We start from the raw sequence: 20844 nt of genomic DNA, 5'->3' as shown, positions 1-20844 counted from the left end.
GATAACAGGGGAGCGAACATATACAGTATCTCATATAATTTATGGATTTGATATTTTCAGCCTTTCAGGACCAAGCTTTAATTTTTCTCCAAAGTCGCATTCAAAAAGCCATTACATTTTTATTGTTTGAAATATAATTTTGTCGTTTCGATATAATGCCTTGTTACCATTTTGGAGTATATATAACGTTTTATGGGAAACGCTAAAAAAATGAGTGCTATTAACCTGCAGATTAATTCCATATTTGCAGGTTAATTACTTTTTTTTTTACATGACAGATTCCTTTTAAGAACAGCCAGGCCTTCACATACAGTTACCCTTACAGATGCCTTCTATGAGACACAAAATGTAACATTTTTAGAATCAATAGCTTTATTCAAATTCTTCAATTGCATTATTTTAAATACAATATATGTAATTGTAGCATTCTTTCAATACAATCATTTAGTATACATATATGAGGATATCCCCTTGAAAATGACTTGTGTACTAAAATAAAATAAAATAAAAAATAGAATTTTTAGTGCAAATATAGAGTTGTTCCTCCTGATATGAAAATAAACATAGATTTCTAGCTTGTTGTCCTTTTTAGGCCTCATTCAGACATTAGAGATTATTCTCATACATAGCAGAATGTTAGTTTTACGATCAGCATTTGATCAATAATCCTCGCATTAAAAAAAAAAAAGAAAATGAAATGCAATTGCAAAGCTTTCCCTATTATTACAATGTTTATAAAACACCCCATCCATGTGGTGCCGATGACAATGATTTTTTATGGATCCATAGACTGGTAATTCTAATTGTGATCTGTAAGTCAAAGAAAAACATGGATAAAACACTTCAGTGAATCAGGCTCTGAATGAGGCTAGAATCAGATGACATGTCCTTATTTTGCATCAAGTGTTAAGCACTTTATCTCTTTCAAGTGCAGAGACAATAAAAGCTAGATTCCTGGAGCTTCAGAGCTACTCTTCCTCCTTGAAGTTCCTTAATCCAGTAATCCAGATCTAAATTGAGCTGTCCTTTTTCATTTGCTTATCACTTTTGCAAATCAAGTTCTCCTTTTTTTAAGTAGGTGGCTCTTGTGCTATAAAAATAAAAAATAAAGTGCATCTAAACAAGTCCAACTGTTTAAGAAAGGAGCATTTAGGTTGGAGGAGTTGACAGTCTATTAATAGTTAAGCCTCATTTGCAGCCACATTCGTCAACTACCATATCCTCATAATGTCTTAGTACAACATTGTCATTATTGTCATAATAAAGCATGGAGATGGGGGAGAGCTTAATTGGAGCGCAGCAGGGCAAGGGTGTAAGGTCCGGCTCTATAGAATGCACCAGAGTCTGCAACACGGCGTGGTTGGTGCCCTTCAGCATTTCAGTCAGTGGATATGGACACTCTCCATGACAGTAGTTGGCCATGTAGCCACGAGGGGCAATAACCCAGTTCTGCCATCCGACATCCTTGAAGTCAATGTATAGTCTCCTCTTTTTGCAAATATTGCTTGGAGTTGGTAGTGACGGCTCTGCATTTCTTTTGATACGTGATGTTTTACAATTGGTGGAGTCAAGGGAAACTGTAAGCAATGATGCATGGATGAAAGAGTAGATTTGATCACAAGAGGTAGAAATGTGATTTTCCATACTGGAATTACCATCTGCGAATATTTCCAGAACGAGTCCCATGTTGTTCTTTTTGCTGGTCCAATCTTGTGCCACCTTTGTAAGATTGAAAGAAAGTGACTTATGATGAAGGCGGAAGGACTGAGCAAATAGAAGTTTCCTATTGTTCTCGTGGTCTCTCATGCTCTTTAAGGCCATGTGCAAGGGACGATGGAGTCGGAGCTGAAATTCCTGCCCTTGATATGTGTTGTGCTTGAACTTGATTTCCAGTTGGCCGAGTGTTACTTGTTCTTTTGCTTCCACCACAGAAAGGTCAAAGAAAAGATGCTTTTTGAGGCATAGCAATCCATGAGACATATCACTAGAGATCAAAGGCCCTATAAAAGAGAACATAAGGCATTAGACATTACTGATTTTGTTAGTAGCCAAAGGATGGCTTATTTACTTCGTAATATAGACTGTGATCTTTATGAAATAAATAATACAGGCATTTATATTTGACATCAGGGACCCCTATTTCTATACATAATGGGTATGTAAAAGAATTAGGCTTATTTCAGTAGCTCTATATTTTATATTGATTGCAGGACCATACACTACAAGCACTTCTTACCTTTGGTGTCATCCATATTTACTCAGACTGTAAGCTTGTGACCTTACCTCGTGGTATGTGTTGAACTATGTGTTGGAGTATGTTCACATGTCCCTTTTTTGTTGCTTTTTTTCTACAGAAAAAAAGAAGGTGTGTGTCTGTGTGTGCATGAGATTTCTGAAATCTCATAGGTTTTGGTGGTACTGTAAAATTCAGCTTTTTATTTGCATGAAACTTATGAAAAGAATCACTCAAAAATAGGCAGCAAAAAACGCAACGTGTGAACATAGCCTTACTCTATAATGTGCAATATTGTTTGTACATGTCCCTTTGAATTGTAAAGTGCTGCAGAATAAATTGGCGCTATAGAAATACAATTATTATTATTAATTATATTATTATTAATTATTATTTTTATTATTATTATTAATAATAATAATAATGGTCCTATTAAATGAAAGACAATTGCTGTACAAGACTCTCACTGTGTTTGCAAGCAGCAATGCTATAAAGTAAACCCAGCAGGCTTCACAGGGCAGGCTCATTATGGATACTGATCCTCCTTTCTGCAGCCATGTACAGTTTATGTAACTGCTGTGCAATATACTAAAAACAGAAATTGTATATTTTATATCCTGTGTAATAAAAAGCTATGAAAGTCCTTATTGTTCCAAAGGGGTATAAAACCAAAACAAAACACCAAATAAGAACAAAATATACAGTATATATGACTGTTATGTTGTTGCAGCTCCAAGCCACATACTAGAATCTTGGGTATCAGTATATACAGTGGCATTTAATGCTGGAGTAAGATGCACCAGATCCTTATTTCACCATTCTATCTAGGTAGAACCTTTATATATTATTACGCTGCTCCAATGCTATTATAAACATTTAGGAGGCACGGACATTTATTTTAGATTTTCCTCCACTTCCAATAGACACTGTGGAAATATTTGTGCAGTTAAAAAAAATCTTACTGATCACTTTATGTCTGATTTATCAGATCTTTTCACTTGTTTTTATTATGTTGTACATTGTTACTACCTGAATCATAAACTGCCTTCAATTTGGACTGGAAGTAAATCTTATCTATGCATTCCTATGAGAATCTTAAGTCTTATTAGTATATAGCAAGTATAGAAGTATATAGCGGTGGCTCCTAGTCTACACTGAAGACTTTGTGTAGTTACTGTGGATCATATTCTCCAACCATAGGAACAGAACAAACCTGATAAACTAGAAATAAAGTGATCAGTAGAAGGTACAACTACACAATAGATAAAAGAAAAATACAAAATCTTTAAGTTTCCATTTACTAATAAAAGAAACACTTAGGCTATGTTCACACAGGGCTTTTTTGGTAAGTTTTTTTCCTGACCAAAACCTGATCTTGTGGCAGGAAATCTCCTTTGAGTCATTTGTGTTTTTAGTGCGTTTTTCATGTGTTTTTCGTGGCGTTTTTGCTGTAGATTTGGTGCGTATTTGCTGCTTTTTTTCTACAAAATGGGTTGTATCAATGAAAAAATGCAGCAAATCTGCAACAAAGAATTAACATGCTCATTCTTTAAAAACCTGACCAAAAATGTAGATATCTGATAAAACAGTCAGGAAAAAAACCTGATGTATTTGTGTGTGTGTGTGTGTGTATAAATGAGATTTCAGAAATCTCATAGACTTTGCTGGGACTGTAAAAGGCAGCGTTTTATTAGCACGGATTTGGATAAAACCAAGGCAAATCTGCAGCTAAAAATTGCAGCAAAAACTTACCAAAAAAGCCCTTTGTGAACATAGCCTAACAGCAGTTTACACCTACAATAGTTACCTAAATTAGAAAAAAAACTATATCTCCATACCTGTATATCTCTTTTGGAAGAGGAACAACTAAGTATTGGAAAAATGTACTGTAGTATATACAGTATATACCTTTTCCTACAAACATTTTCTATTTTGAACCCTTAATGCATTCGTGATTCTAAACTAAAAAAAAGTAGATGCACATATATATATGTATGTATATATATATATATATATATATATATATATATATATATATATATATATATATATATATATTACACATAGAGATACCCTACTTTAAGCTCAAGTTGTGTATGTAAATAAGTCAAGTACAATTATTTTCTCTTCCCTCAACTCACCTTGATCTCTGTAGGATCTGACAATGTTTCCTGGTACTTGAAATCCCTCCATTCTGCATGGATCATCAGCATTTACACCCTTCTCAAACATTTTCCAAAGTTTGTTGGGCACAGGGCCTGGAGCAATGGGTTTAGGTCGTCCATTCAATCCCAAGGCTTTGAGAAGCATCCGCTCCTGGAATGGCACCTCAGAGTTTTGAACCAGCAGAAGACAGGATATCAGGCAAGAAATGAAGAGCAGAGATCTCTCCATGGTGATTTCTCTCAAGTGGTCTACTGGCTTGGTGTAGAACACTTTCCTAAGTACTTGCAAAAACAGCCATGTGTGAAATTTGTCAGCTATGGAGCCAATGAGGTGTGTTAAGAAACCACCATCCTGTCTCCTCCCTTTTTAATGTAAATATTCACATTCCAAGAAGTTAAAATCTAGTTCATCTACCCTAGAAATATACTTTCTATTGTCACAATCTACAACTATTAATAATGATGTATCATTTCACAAAATTATTTATGTTTGCAAAATAACGCATATAATTACAATTTGCTCTTTGTAATGATAATTGTAAATATTTCCATTATTAGACTATTTTAGTAAACTATTATAGTAATATATTTAAATTGCTTGGACATTATTTTTAGGTATCTACTAGAAGATTCCATTATTTTCAGACTCGTAAATCCCAAAACTGATACTGTAAATAGGTTTACAGTCCAATATTCCATGATAATACCACTGCCATAGAAGTTCTATTTATACTAAAATATTCATGTGGGTAGTGATGGTATGAGAGCAAAGAGAAGACAGACAGAACCATTGGATGCAATTTACAGTCATATGCCCCCCATCTCCATAGTGCTGCAGAGCTAATGATGGCAGATACCAGTTTTGGAAGGGCAGGTGCTATAAAGATAAGTTAACGGTTTGTTTACAAGCGCAGATAATGGTTTAAATGATGAGCTCCTAACTCCTAAGACAAGCAAATTATGTCAGATAAGTTATTCAGGACAAGAAGTGTTAATAAAATGGTTAAATAGTGATCTATCCTCTCCTCCGGTTTCTGGTCTAATCATTGAATGAGTGAATAATCTCTATATATAACACAATCTTCAAAATGTGAATACTGTGGTATTTCAGCATCTAGTAGAAGTGATCAAAGTAAAGCAGGTTCCAGTCCTCTAATCGATAAAAAATATCAAAATGCCAGAATTGCGTTCTTTTGGTCAACTCATCTCCCTAAAACAATATAAGGCTGAGTTCACATGTCCTGTAATCATCCGTTAGAATGCATCCTGTAGAGATCTATTGGGAAAAAAGTTCTACAAACATATTTTTTTGCCCATTTTTAAACAACTGATTTCTACTGGATCCGGGTTTTTTTTACATTGAAGTCTATGGAGGATGGATCCATTGATTGCTATTTAGTCATCCATAGAGTTAAGTGAGTACCTAACTATTCGTACCCGATATAATCATAACAAGTACTGTCTAATACTCGCGTATTCATTCCGAATAGCGTGTGCAATGCAAGTCAATGGGGAAAAACTCACAAAGTAACAAGTAACCCGAATGCCGTACTATTCGTGCGAGAAGCAAATAGTGCGGAATTCGAGTTACTCGTTACATTGTGAGTTTTCTCCATTGACTTGCATTGCACATGCTATTTGGAATGAATATGCGAGTATTAGACAGGACTCATGAGTATGGCAAGTACAAATAGTTAGGTACTCGCTCAACTGTAGTCATCCGTTATTCTTGCATTTGTAATGGATATGGAAGAAGGCCACATCTGGAATATGGGATCCAGTTTTGGGCTCCACATTTTAAAAAGGACATTCAGAAGTTAGAGTCAGTTCAAAGGCGGGCAACTAGACTATTACAAGGAATGGAAGGCCTCCCATATGATGAGAGGTTGAAAAAGTTAGATATGTTTAGCTTAGAAAAAAGACGTCTCAGAGGAGATCACATTTATATGTATAAATACATGTGTGGTAAATATAAAGGACTGGCACATGACTTATTTCTTCCAAAGACAGTACTAAGGACCAGGGGGCACTCACTGCGAGTGGAAGAAAAGCGATTCCGACAGCTAAATAGGAAAGGGTTCTTTACAGTTAGAGCAGTCAGACTGTGGAATGCCCTACCCCAAGAGGTAGTAATGGCAGATACTATAACAGCTTTTAAAAAAGGGATGGATGATTTCCTCAGTACACACAACATTGTTGGTTATAAATGACTTAGTGACTAAATGTAGAACTGGTGGAGGAAGGTTGAACTAGATGGACCTAGGTCTTTTTTCAACCTAAGTAACTATGTAACTATGTGTTTTTCTTACAGGATCTGTTACAAATGGAAGATAAATAGCAATCCGTTAACGGATCCTCCCTCTATAGACTTCAATGTAAAAAAAACAGATCTTGCAGAAGTCATTTTGCCAGCAGATCTCTGCAGGATCCATTCTAATGCATGGTTACAGAACATGTGAACTCAACCTAATAATATGAAATAATATCAATAAAAACATCACCACATTATGAAAAAAACAGGGCCTAACTCAGCCTTTATCAACAAAAAATTAAAAATCTTACAGGCCTTGGAAAATGGTGACACAAAGCAAAAAAGAACAACAAAAAATAATTTTGCAATATTCTGCTTTTTTCCCATCCCTTAATGCACTACTCCAGCATTTTTTATTGCACTGCTGGAGTGGGGCTTTAAAAATTAGGGGTACTTTGCACGCTGCGACATCGCAAGCCGATGCTGCGATGCCGAGCGCGATAGTCCCCGCCCTTGTCGCCGCTGCAATATCATGGTGATAGCTGCCGTAGCGAACATTATTGCTACGCCAGCTTCACATGGACTCACCTGTCCTAGGACGTCACTCTGGCCGGCGACCCGCCTGCTTATTAAGGGGGCGGGTCATATGGCATCACTGCGACGTCACACGGCAGGCGGCCAATAGGAGCGGAGGGGCGGAGATGAGTGGGATGTAAACATCCCGCCCACCTTCTCACTTCCGCATATCCTACGGGAGCCGCGGTGACGCCGGTAGGAGATGTTCCTCGCTCCTGCGGCTTCACACACAGCGATGTGTGCTGCTGCTGGAGCGAGGAACAATATCGGACCATCGCGTCAGCGTAATTATGGATTACGCCGACGCTACACCGATGATACGATTACGACGCTTTTGCGCTCGTTAATCGTATCATCTAGGCTTTACACACTACGATATCGCTTGCGATGCCGGATGTGCGTCACTTTCAATTTGACCCCACCGACATCGCACCTGCAATGTCGTAGTGTGCAAAGTACCCCTAAGTCCCCTGACCCCTGCCATATTCTCTCCTTCCAGCCCTGGAAAAAAAATCTGGAGTGGTGCCTTAAATAGAAAAAAACATGAATGTATCTTGGGTATCATTATAATTAGACTGACCTGGACAATCATGTTTTCAGATCATTTTTACTGGACAATGAGCACTGTAAAAATAACCCCCATCCCCCCCTTAAAAATGCCAGAACTGCATTTTTTTTCTGCTATTTTACATGGAATATTTTTCCCCATGTTTTAGTGCAATAAATTATTAAAGGAATGGTGCCAATCAAAGCTACATCTTGTCCCACTTAAAACAAGCATGCACACGTCTGATCCAAAAGAAAAATAAACTAAAGGGTACTTTACACGCTGCGATATCGGTACTGATATCGCTAGCGAGCGTACCCGCCCCCGTCGGTTGTGCGACACGGGCAAATCGCTGCCCGTGACGCACAACATCGCTAACACCCGTCATACGGACTTACCTTCCCCGCGACGTCGCTCTGGCCAGTGATCCGCCTACTTTCTAAGGGAGCGGTTCGTGCGGTGTCACAGCGACGTCACACGGTAGCCATCCAATAGCAGAGGAGGGGCGGAGATGAGCGGCCGGAACATCCCGCCCACCTCCTTCCTATCTCATTGCCAGTGGATGCAGGTAAGGAGATGTTCGTCGTTCCTGCGGTGTCACACATAGCGATGTGTGCTGCTGCAGGAACGACAAACAACATCGTACCTGCAGCAGCAACAATATTAAGGAAATGAACGACGTGTCAACGAGCAACGATTTTTCACATTTTTGCGCTCGATCGTCACTCATTGGTGTCACACGCTGCGATGTCGCTAACAGTGCCGGATGTGCGTCACTAACGACGTGACCCCGACGATATATCGTTAGCGATGTCGTAGCGTGTAAAGCACCCTTAAGGCTATGTTCACACACTGCAACTTTTCTTAACCACAAACATACAGCGTTTTTGCTGCGTTTTTATCGCATTTTGCCCAATGCGTTTTTCCAAGTCAAATCTATTGACTGGAAGGGCTCAAAATCGCTGGAAAAACACAAAAAGAATTGACATGGTTCATCTTCAAAAACGCAGCCAAGATGCAGCCAAAAAAAGATGCAGTGTGCGGAAATCTCATAGACTCTGCTGGGGGAAGGAAATGCATGCATATAGGTGCATCTTTGTGATCTCAAAAACACACCAAAAGTGCAGTAAAAGATGCAGTGTGTGAACTTAGCCTAAAAAATGAAGTGTGGCTCTTCAAAGTCAAATCGAAAAAATCAAAAGCATCAAAATAAAAAGTTTTTTGGGTCTTAAGGCTATGTGCCCACAAGACTATGTACCCGTGTAATTTGCCGAGGAAAACCTGCGGATTTATCTGGATTTTTTTATAAATCCGCAGGTTTTATCAAGTACAGACACTGCCTATGTTATACTATGGGACATGGGGAGTGTGTGTGTCCATGCTGTGGTATGTGCGGCTGCGAAATATGCTGCGGATGTTCCGCAGCCGCACATAACTGCATGTCAATTATTCCTGCGGAATTACCTGCGGAAATCCCGGCCCTCCACTATGGAGATAGAGGCCGGGACGTCCGCAGGTAAGTCGCATGAATGTCAGCAGGTTTACCGCAGATATTTCGCTGGAATCCTGCAGCAATGGATAGCTGCGGATTCCGGGTATCAGCTGCGGTAAACCTGCAGACGTACCTGCAGATATATCCTCGTGTACATAGTTCCGTAGGCACATAGCTAGATAAAGAACCTAGGTCCAACACACTGTATGGATGCTTTTTTTTTTCTAATCATGTAAGTAGTACAAGTGTATGATTCTATTTTTATTTTAGAAAATATTAGTAACATTTCTAACAAAAAAAAATGTGTTTAGTTTTATATAAACTGGATCCAATCTGTTGAACTAAGGCCAATTCATTACATTTCAGCACAATCCATCTAGAAAAACAGATGTTTTTCTAGATATTTTTCTACATGTTTTTAAAGATTTGTTTTTCTAAATATGTTCAACTGATTTCTCCAATTAGTCAATGTTTCCAATGCAATCAAATATAATAAAATTATGACTCACAAGCCATAGCTTCCCTTAATGTATACTAAGAGGAGAATCTGAATCTGGGACTTGGTTTGCTAATTTTTCATTATGGTTCTTTACTATTTTAAAAAAAAAAGTTTAAAAGAACTGAAGTCCTCAGTGGTTGATGCCTTTTAATGGCTAACTGAAAAGATAGTAATAATAGCAAGCTTTCCAGAGTACTCAGGTCTCTTCATCTGGCTCAGTATAACACATTACTTTTTAATAAGTGCTGAAGTACAGTAGATACTGAATTTTGCTACCTATGGTATTTTGTGATTAGATTATCAGTGGTCGATTTCAAATAAGGTGTTAATTTGATTGTTTACTGAGTGAATGTAAATGAGTCCCCAATTGTTCTTCGGCCAACCAGATGTTAACATGTGACTCCCATTGATACTGACCCAGGTCACTGTGAAGTTGGGTTTCACACCAGATAAGAGGTGTCAGAATTGTGGTCCCCTGCTGACACCTTACAGTCTCTTTGACTGCTCTCTGACCTGAAGGTGAAACTATCAAATCTCACTGTTCTGAAGAAACAGAAAAACATCTCTTTTATTTTTTTTAATGATTTTAGTGTAATTTATTGTAGCCTATTATTCCTTAAATTAAAGATTATTGTTACAACTAAATAAATTGTAATATTCTCACCGTGTAAGAGAATAAAACAGCATAAAAGATATAATATAATGTGTTAGGACAAATAAGTAGTTCATCCATAACAATCATTGTAAAGAATGTGCCTCTGACAATTAGCTGGCAAAATTGAGATATTCCCTAAATAAATCGGAATACACTTTTCAAAAATCTTCAATAGCTTGCAAATGTCATTTTTCTTATCACCTAATAATAGAATCATTCCTAAAATACTTGTGTCTTTTATGGGGACATAAAAGTATATACATGGACTCTTCAACCAATAATAATTTGTTGTTTGTCATTGTCTGTCTGTCATTGAGTTCTTTGTGGGCCTGTTTTATATCTTTAATAGAAATTCATGGTGGCCATGTCTAATACTGGCGTGACACCATGAATTTCGGGCTTAGGGCTAGCTGATAATATACAGCTAGCCCTAACCCCATTATTACCCAGCAAGCCACCCGTCACCAGGGCAGCTGGAAGAGTTGGATACAGCGCCAGAAGATGGCGCTTTTATGAAAGCGCCATTTTCTGGGGTGGCTGCGGACTTCAATTCTCAGCGGGGGGTGCCCAGAAAGCATGGGCACCCTGCACTGCGGATTCCAATGCACAGCCACCTAGTTGTACCTGGCTGGACTGAAAAATTGGGCGAAGCCCACATCATTTTTTTTTTAAATTATTTCATGAAATTCATGAAATAATTAAAAAAAAAGGGCTTCCCTATATTTTTGGTTCCCAGCCGGGTACAAATAGGCAGCTGGGGGTTGGGGGCAGCCCATACCTGCCTGCTGTACCTGGCTAGCATACAAAAATATGGCGAAGCCCATGTCATTTTTTGGGGGGGCAAAACACTCCTGCATACAGTCCTGGAAGGAGGATGCTGAGCCTTGTAGTTCTGCAGCTGCTGTCTGCTCTCCAGCATACAGTCCTGGATGGAGCATGCTGAGCCTTGTAGTTCTGCAGCTGTCTGCTCTCCTGCATAAACACGAGTGGAGAATGAAGAACACATTGAAGAAGGAAATGACATCAGACTTTTTTTTTTCTTCAACAATCTTTAATGGCATTGTTCACTGATAATAAACGCATAAAACCGCAGTGAGCAAAAATGCAGCAAAACGCAGCAAAAAACGCACCAAATCGCGGTAAAACGCACCCGCGTTTTTTTGCCGCGGATGCGTTTTTGTGCGGTTTTTTTTCCGCAAAAATGCACAAAAACACAGCGTAAAAAAACTGCAGTGTGTGAACCTAGCCTAAGATAGGCCACACCACCACATTGCCCCCCTTATCTGCCGGTTTAAACTGTACATCATGCCATGTCTGAAGCTCCCGAAGAGCTAGTTTTTCTTTTTTGTTCAAATTAGAGGTTCCTCTGTAATTATATTGACTTTCTAATTCCTCTGTTACTACTTTGATGAAAACATCAATAGCTGGAACCGTATTTAATGGCGGAAATGTGCGCATGTCAGAAGAGTCCGGAGCTGTGACTTCTACTCGGCCACTAATTTTGATTCCACACTGCCTCCGTTGTCATGTGACTAATGGAACGCAGTGTGCGTCTCATTGCCGCACAGTGGAAGTCATTTTCATTCAGCAGCTCTGGCTCTCTGATGATGCCCCGTACAAACCCAGTGAGCGCAGTATATTGTAATGAGCAGCACACTATAAAAAGACCACTTCCCTCCACCCTAACATACGTTCCCTGAAGAAGAAGTGGCGAAACACGTGTTGGAGTTGCAGGACGTGGATTTTATGGTCTCCTATGAGTATCACTTTATTTATGCTACACTTATGCGTTATTTGTGACTGAATGATCATACATATAATGATCTAAACTTAGGTAGTCTTTATATACCCGGTGAAATGGTTTGGATGACTTAATTGATATAATCCCACCGTTTTTATCTGAGGAACTACAAGTCTCAGGTTAAATGTGCAACAGTCATCTAATTAGGCACTTGTGTGGCGCCCTGGACCAGCCAGGGGCCACAGAGAACAACAACCACAACACCCCGCACTCCCAGCAGGCACACCGAAGTCAGAACACAAAACCCTTGTTGCCTTCCTCCAGGGGCTGATGTCCACACCAGGGGGTGGGCCAGGCAGTTGGCCCCGCCCACCGAGGAGTTCACAGTCCTGGAAACAGGAAAAAGCAGTCAGTTTAGCTGATGCAGAGCTTTTGTGCAGAGCAAAGATTAGTCTTGGAGGTGAAAGTAGAAGGAGGGAAAGTAGTGAGAGAGGAGAAAAGTGACAGCTAAGCAGCCTGAAGTTGGTCCGGGTGTGTGGCCCGGACAGATCAGCAAGGTTGGCAGACGGTGGTGACCATCTGCAGGAGTGGCCGATTGGAGTCTACCGTAAGGACCGTGGACGGGCGGTGGCCCGGCGGTACCGGACCGGTACGCAAAGAGAAGCCAGCACCATCTGGCAGGGGCTTACGGACCCCGGCAAGGCTAGGAGTCGCCGTGAATTTGCTGAATTCGTTAGTGAAGGGAACTCCTGGGTTTCTAAACAGCCAAGTCCCGACAGAAGGCAACAGTCCAACCAAGTGAGAGAGACACCGCCACCGCCAAGGCAACCGTTTCTCAGGGCCAACGACTGCGGGCAAAAGGGGCTCCTCCGGCCCATATCCAAGCCGGGGAGCGGGTTACCGGTGGGAACCCATTGGAACCATCTACCGTATCTAGGTGCAGGGAAAGGCAGTCACCACCAAGCTGCCGGGAGCAAACAACACCGCAGCCGTCTGTGGGACCCGTCCATCCAGCCGTGTGTTTTACCGAGAACTGTGTCCTCATCATTGGCTGAGTGAGTACCACTGTGCCGTGCGGCACAGCGCTGCCCCCGCGACCCTGCACCTCACCAGGCCCCGTAACCCACCTGCCATCCATCCCTACCCCATCACCGGGCCCCGGGACAACCAACCCCCTACCCATGGAGGGGAGAAATAACAACCAATCTGCTCCCTGTCACCGCTCCCGGGATCCCCGTCTAGAGCAGCGGTGGTGTCACCAATATCACCACAACCGTCGGCCTCCACTGCAGACGGTCACCACCGTCTGCCAACCTTGCTGATCTGTCCGGGCCACACACCCGGACCAACTTCAGGCTCTTTTGCTGTCACTTTTCTCCTCTCTACTACTTTCCTCCTTCCACTTCCTCCTCCAAACTCTATCTCTCCTCTCACTTCCCTAGCTTCACTCTAACTGCCTGTGTTTTCCCTCCTCCAGGACTGTGAACTCCTTGGTGGGTGGAGACCAACCGCCTGGCTCCACCAGCTGGTGTGGACAACAGCCCCTGGGGAAGGCAACAAGGACTTTGTGTTCTGACTTCGATGTGCCTACAGGGAGTGTGGGGTGTGGTGGTGTTGTTACCTGTGGCCCCTGGCTTGTCCAGGGCGACACATTCCCCCTTAGCAAAATGCAGACCGTCCTCGGGCTGCCCGTCCATCACCGGTTTTATTTTTCTGCAAAAAGACAAGAAAACACAATACAAGTAAAATAACATCATCCCACAACGGGAGGTACTTTCTTAAACGTTGCAAACGGTTAACGGTTACGGCTTCCGCTCTCACCCACCCAAGTAACCTGGCCCTGATGCTGCCCCTAAGAAAACAGGCAGCACCCCTTGACCCCAGTCCTGCACCGAGTTACCCGAGCGGGATCTGTCCTTTCCAGGGGACCCACGTCCATGGGGAGCCCCTGGAACCCCCAGAGAGTAGCCACCGGTTCCGGTGGTGGCTGGGCCCCAGCCTGCTCCACTGCGGGCCCTCCCTCCAATCTGCCTCTCCGGAGGCGGCAACGGTGGAAGCTGCAACAACATTTTTATTTACATCCCACAAGTTTGTGGTTGCCCTGCAAGTTCACGGGCTTGTCCGTAAGGAGTGCCTTACGCAACTTCAGACGGTCCCCACGGGGACAACGGTGCCGGCAATGACTGGTTCAATCAGCAGGTTAATCAGGTTAATCTTCGGTAATCATTCACTTTCATTTTTTTTTTCAAAACTTTCAAAACTTTAAACACATACAGGTGGTCCCAACGGGGACGGTGACAACGGTGCTCCGCTGCTCTACTCAGAGTCCTCGGCATCACTTTGGGGAAGGGGCGCGGTGCTCACACGGGCCTCCTGGCTGCCTCTCAGCTTCGCATCCAGCGCGAACCACTCCCTCTCCCCGCAGTGCCGGATGTACTGCACCAGGTCCCCTGGCATCAGGTTGCGGCCTGGGTGCTCTTCTGGCAGGTGAGCATTAACATACCGCCGGGCTATAAAGACTTCGGCCTCCAGGCCCGGTTCATAGATGAACCCATAGCCCCGGCGGACATCAAACCGCCTCACCTGCCCCTCATACAGCGGGCCCCGGACACGGAAAGTTGCTTGATGGAGGTTCTCTTTCTCCCGGATTGCACGGGCCACCAACTCCGCCTTCTTCCTTTCCCTCTCCTCGATTTCTAGACCCAACGGTACCGGCTCCCTATCCCAGTATGGCGCTGCTGCGAGCTCTGGCGCACGGGTCGGGCCCCCGCGAGACCTTTTGGACACTGCCCACTGCTGGTGATCTGGGCGGAAGGTCCCGCGGTGACGTGGCCTTGGACGCCGCCTTGCAGCGGCAACCCGGCGCAACCTCAGCCGAGGTGTGGGAGATGGGCACAGGGGCTTTCCTCTGCTGGGCCTTCGGCACGGAGCGGGCTGTCGGCTCTGGCTCGGGGAATCTCTCGGGGGATGCCTCCGGTTCCGGCTTCGGAGCTTTCCAAGGGAGCACCTCCGGTCGGCTACGGGCTCCGGCTACAGGTCGGTCTGCCTGGGCGGACATGCTGGGTATCGCTACCGGTTGCGGTGGTAGCGGGCCTAGTGGCGGGGTCACGGCAGCCGGGACGGGTGGCGAGGGAGGCAGTAGGGCGAGAGGGTTCAGACCGGGTCCCGCAGCCGCGATGACCGACCCTTTTGGGGTACCGGGGCGTGGGTCACTCACTCTCCCTTCCGCTACTTCCTCCTCGCGTCTCCGCACGGTCGCGATAACCTCCGTCATGTCGGTCTCCCACTCCTCCATGAGGAGCTGCATCTTGACCTGCAGCCTCTGGTAGAGTTGCGCGGTCCGGATCTCCACCCACGCCGCGGTTCCAGGCGCGGGGGCTACGGTGCTTCGGGACGGCATGTACATGTTGCTGGCGGCCTCTCCCAGGAACAAGATGGCCGCAGAGTCCTGGCGTCCCTGCTTTTATAGCCGCGGCTACATGCGACCAGTCGCCATTTCGTCCCCCTTAGCCTCTTTTTGACTCCTCCTCTATCGGGGCGGGATTTCGGCCTACGCGCCTCCACTACTCGAGGAGACGCTCGAGCGGGAACTTTTCGCGCCAAAGATGGCGGCTTCTGAAATTTTCCGGCCGGACACCTCCGGCGGTAACAAGGCGCACCTCTACCCAACGGCAGAGCGGTAAGATCCTGTTCGTGACGCCAAGTTGTCACGGGCGGAGGAGGGGACGCTGCGCTCTCCCACTGCTCGGGTCCGGCTGCCGCTGCTGCTTGCGGCCGCTGCTGCTCGGTGGCTCGAGCGATGGGCCGGATCCCGGGGACTCGAGCGGCGCTCCTCGCCCGTGAGTGAAAAGGGGAATGGTTTTGGGGATTTATTGTCCGTGACGCTTGTCCGTGGTGATTTTTGGTGACACCACCGCTGCTCTGAACGGGGATCCCGGGAGCGGTGACAGGGAGCAGCTTTGTTGTTATTTCTCCCCTCTGTGGGTAGGGGGTTGGTTGTCCCGGGGCCCGATGATGGGGCAGGTAGGGAGGACAGCAGGCGGGTTGCGGGTCCTGCTGAGGTGCAGGGTCGCAGGGGCAGCGCTGTGCCGTACGGCACGGAGGTACTCACTCAGCCTGAGACGATGACACAGTTCTCGGTAAAACACACGGCTGGATGGACGGGTCCCCCAGACGGCTGCGGTTGCTTCTTCCCTGTAGGTTGGTGATGACTGTCTCTCCCTGCACCTAAGTGTAATGTTGTTAGCGATGGCTTCCCACCGGTAACCCGCTCTCCAACTTGGATGTAGGCCGGAGGAGCCCCTTTTGCCCGCAGGCGCTGGCCCTGGGAAACGGTTGCCCTTGGCGGTGGCGGTGTCTCCCCTTCACGGTTGGACGGTTGCCTTCTATCGGGACTTGGCTGTTTGGAAACCCGGAGGTCCCCTTCACTAACGGATTTGGCAAATTCACGGCGACTCCAAGCCTTGCCGGGATCCGAAAGGCCCCTGCCAATGGTGCTGGCTTCTCTTTGTATGCCGGTCCGGTACCGCCGGGTCACCACCCGTCCACGGTCCTTACGGCAGACTCCAATCGGCCTCGACTGCAGACGGTCACCACCGTCTGCCAACCTTGCTGTTCTGTCCGGGCCACACACCCGGACCAACTTCAGGCTCTTTTGCTGTCACTTTTCTCCTCTCTACTACTTTCCTCCTTCCACTTCCTCCTCCAAACTCTATCTCTCCTCTCACTTCACTAGCTTCACTCTAACTGCCTGTGTTTTCCATCCTCCAGGACTGTGAACTCCTTGGTGGGTGGAGACCAACCGCCTGGCTCCACCCGCTGGTGTGGACAACAGCCCCTGGGGAAGGCAACAAGGACTTTGTGTTCTGACTTCGATGTGCCTACAGGGAGTGTGGGGTGTGGTGGTGTTGTTACCTGTGGCCCCTGGCTTGTCCAGGGCGACACATTCCCCCTTAGCAAAATGCAGACCGTCCTCGGGCTGCCCGTCCATCACCGGTTTTATTTTTCTGCAAAAAGACAAGAAAACACAATACAAGTAAAATAACATCATCCCACAACGGGAGGTACTTTCTTAAACGTTGCAAACGGTTAACGGTTACGGCTTCCGCTCTCACCCACCCAAGTAACCTGGCCCTGATGCTGCCCCTAAGAAAACAGGCAGCACCCCTTGACCCCAGTCCTGCACCGAGTTACCCGAGCGGGATCTGTCCTTTCCAGGGGACCCACGTCCATGGGGAGCCCCTGGAACCCCCAGAGAGTAGCCACCGGTTCCGGTGGTGGCTGGGCCCCAGCCTGCTCCACTGCGGGCCCTCCCTCCAATCTGCCTCTCCGGAGGCGGCAACGGTGGAAGCTGCAACAACATTTTTATTTACATCCCACAAGTTTGTGGTTGCCCTGCAAGTTCACGGGCTTGTCCGTAAGGAGTGCCTTACGCAACTTCAGACGGTCCCCACGGGGACAACGGTGCCGGCAATGACTGGTTCAATCAGCAGGTTAATCAGGTTAATCTTCGGTAATCATTCACTTTCATTTTTTTTTTCAAAACTTTCAAAACTTTAAACACATACAGGTGGTCCCAACGGGGACGGTGACAACGGTGCTCCGCTGCTCTACTCAGAGTCCTCGGCATCACTTTGGGGAAGGGGGCGCGGTGCTCACACGGGCCTCCTGGCTGCCTCTCAGCTTCGCATCCAGCGCGAACCACTCCCTCTCCCCGCAGTGCCGGATGTACTGCACCAGGTCCCCTGGCATCAGGTTGCGGCCTGGGTGCTCTTCTGGCAGGTGAGCATTAACATACCGCCGGGCTATAAAGACTTCGGCCTCCAGGCCCGGTTCATAGATGAACCCATAGCCCCGGCGGACATCAAACCGCCTCACCTGCCCCTCATACAGCGGGCCCCGGACACGGAAAGTTGCTTGATGGAGGTTCTCTTTCTCCCGGATTGCACGGGCCACCAACTCCGCCTTCTTCCTTTCCCTCTCCTCGATTTCTAGACCCAACGGTACCGGCTCCCTATCCCAGTATGGCGCTGCTGCGAGCTCTGGCGCACGGGTCGGGCCCCGCGAGACCTTTTGGACACTGCCCACTGCTGGTGATCTGGGCGGAAGGTCCCGCGGTGACGTGGCCTTGGACGCCGCCTTGCAGCGGCAACCCGGCGCAACCTCAGCCGAGGTGTGGGAGATGGGCACAGGGGCTTTCCTCTGCTGGGCCTTCGGCACGGAGCGGGCTGTCGGCTCTGGCTCGGGGAATCTCTCGGGGGATGCCTCCGGTTCCGGCTTCGGAGCTTTCCAAGGGAGCACCTCCGGTCGGCTACGGGCTCCGGCTACAGGTCGGTCTGCCTGGGCGGACATGCTGGGTATCGCTACCGGTTGCGGTGGTAGCGGGCCTAGTGGCGGGGTCACGGCAGCCGGGACGGGTGGCGAGGGAGGCAGTAGGGCGAGAGGGTTCAGACCGGGTCCCGCAGCCGCGATGACCGACCCTTTTGGGGTACCGGGGCGTGGGTCACTCACTCTCCCTTCCGCTACTTCCTCCTCGCGTCTCCGCACGGTCGCGATAACCTCCGTCATGTCGGTCTCCCACTCCTCCATGAGGAGCTGCATCTTGACCTGCAGCCTCTGGTAGAGTTGCGCGGTCCGGATCTCCACCCACGCCGCGGTTCCAGGCGCGGGGGCTATGGTGCTTCGGGACGGCATGTACATGTTGCTGGCGGCCTCTCCCAGGAACAAGATGGCCGCAGAGTCCTGGCGTCCCTGCTTTTATAGCCGCGGCTACATGCGACCAGTCGCCATTTCGTCCCCCCTTAGCCTCTTTTTGACTCCTCCTCTATCGGGGCGGGATTTCGGCCTACGCGCCTCCACTACTCGAGGAGACGCTCGAGCGGGAACTTTTCGCGCCAAAGATGGCGGCTTCTGAAATTTTCCGGCCGGACACCTCCGGCGGTAACAAGGCGCACCTCTACCCAACGGCAGAGCGGTAAGATCCTGTTCGTGACGCCAAGTTGTCACGGGCGGAGGAGGGGACGCTGCGCTCTCCCACTGCTCGGGTCCGGCTGCCGCTGCTGCTGCGGCCGCTGCTGCTCGGTGGCTCGAGCGATGGGCCGGATCCCGGGGACTCGAGCGGCGCTCCTCGCCCGTGAGTGAAAAGGGGAATGGTTTTGGGGATTTATTGTCCGTGACGCTTGTCCATGGTGATTTTTGGTGACACCACCGCTGCTCTGAACGGGGATCCCGGGAGCGGTGACAGGGAGCAGCTTTGTTGTTATTTCTCCCCTCTGTGGGTAGGGGGTTGGTTGTCCCGGGGCCCGATGATGGGGCAGGTAGGGAGGACAGCAGGCGGGTTGCGGGTCCTGCTGAGGTGCAGGGTCGCAGGGGCAGCGCTGTGCCGTACGGCACGGAGGTACTCACTCAGCCTGAGACGATGACACAGTTCTCGGTAAAACACACGGCTGGATGGACGGGTCCCCCAGACGGCTGCGGTTGCTTCTTCCCTGTAGGTTGGTGATGACTGTCTCTCCCTGCACCTAAGTGTAATGTTGTTAGCGATGGCTTCCCACCGGTAACCCGCTCTCCAACTTGGATGTAGGCCGGAGGAGCCCCTTTTGCCCGCAGGCGCTGGCCCTGGGAAACGGTTGCCCTTGGCGGTGGCGGTGTCTCCCCTTCACGGTTGGACGGTTGCCTTCTATCGGGACTTGGCTGTTTGGAAACCCGGAGGTCCCCTTCACTAACGGATTTGGCAAATTCACGGCGACTCCAAGCCTTGCCGGGATCCGAAAGGCCCCTGCCAATGGTGCTGGCTTCTCTTTGTATGCCGGTCCGGTACCGCCGGGTCACCACCCGTCCACGGTCCTTACGGCAGACTCCAATCGGCCTCGACTGCAGACGGTCACCACCGTCTGCCAACCTTGCTGTTCTGTCCGGGCCACACACCCGGACCAACTTCAGGCTCTTTTGCTGTCACTTTTCTCCTCTCTACTACTTTCCTCCTTCCACTTCCTCCTCCAAACTCTATCTCTCCTCTCACTTCACTAGCTTCACTCTAACTGCCTGTGTTTTCCATCCTCCAGGACTGTGAACTCCTTGGTGGGTGGAGACCAACCGCCTGGCTCCACCCCCTGGTGTGGACAACAGCCCCTGGGGAAGGCAACAAGGATTTTGTGTTCTGACTTCGATGTGCCTACAGGGAGTGTGGGGTGTGGTGGTGTTGTTACCTGTGGCCCCTGGCTTGTCCAGGGCGACACACTTGATCCTTTGAATCCTTCTTTGTTTCTATCAACATATGATTGGATTGACCCCATGTGTTGTCCCTGCCATCCCTGCCTATTTAGGGGGGTTGGCACGGACAGCACATGGGGCCAGTTAACAATGGATCTATTGATAATATATAAAAAATTGTTTTCTATGTGGATGGTTTTTCTAATTGTAATTTTATTGCCATCAATTAATTTATTACATTTAATGATACATGTGTATAGTTTTTATGTAATCAATTTACTATGTCTATATTTTTCACTGTACTCATACATGAGAATATTTTTGTCACCATTCTTATGTCTTCACTTCATCGGCACTTTTTATATAATATGCTATCACCCATAACCATTAGAATATCACAATTTATAAATTATAGGCATTTTACACATATAATGTACACTACATAAATAACTCGTTTTATATTCATGTTTCATG

At 46.8% G+C, this 20844-nt stretch overlaps 1 protein-coding gene across 1 annotated transcript in view; it reads right to left on the bottom strand.

Moving 5' to 3' along the window:
* Positions 1 to 1188: 1188 nt before the first annotated feature.
* GDF1 (growth differentiation factor 1) overlaps positions 1189 to 20844 on the bottom strand; it is a 42024-nt gene continuing 22368 nt past the window's right edge. The window contains exons 2-3 of the mRNA XM_075347135.1: positions 4375 to 4713; positions 1189 to 2000 (exon numbers count right to left, since the gene is read on the bottom strand). Of these exons, the coding sequence (XP_075203250.1) occupies positions 1189 to 2000; positions 4375 to 4713 (1151 nt within the window). The remainder of the gene's footprint in view (positions 2001 to 4374; positions 4714 to 20844) is intronic.

The sequence above is a fragment of the Anomaloglossus baeobatrachus genome, chromosome 1 (genome assembly GCF_048569485.1).
Source record: "Anomaloglossus baeobatrachus isolate aAnoBae1 chromosome 1, aAnoBae1.hap1, whole genome shotgun sequence".
Classification (NCBI taxonomy): domain Eukaryota; kingdom Metazoa; phylum Chordata; class Amphibia; order Anura; family Aromobatidae; genus Anomaloglossus; species Anomaloglossus baeobatrachus.
Note: the sequence above shows the minus strand (reverse complement) of the source record. Positions and strands in the feature narration are given on the sequence as shown.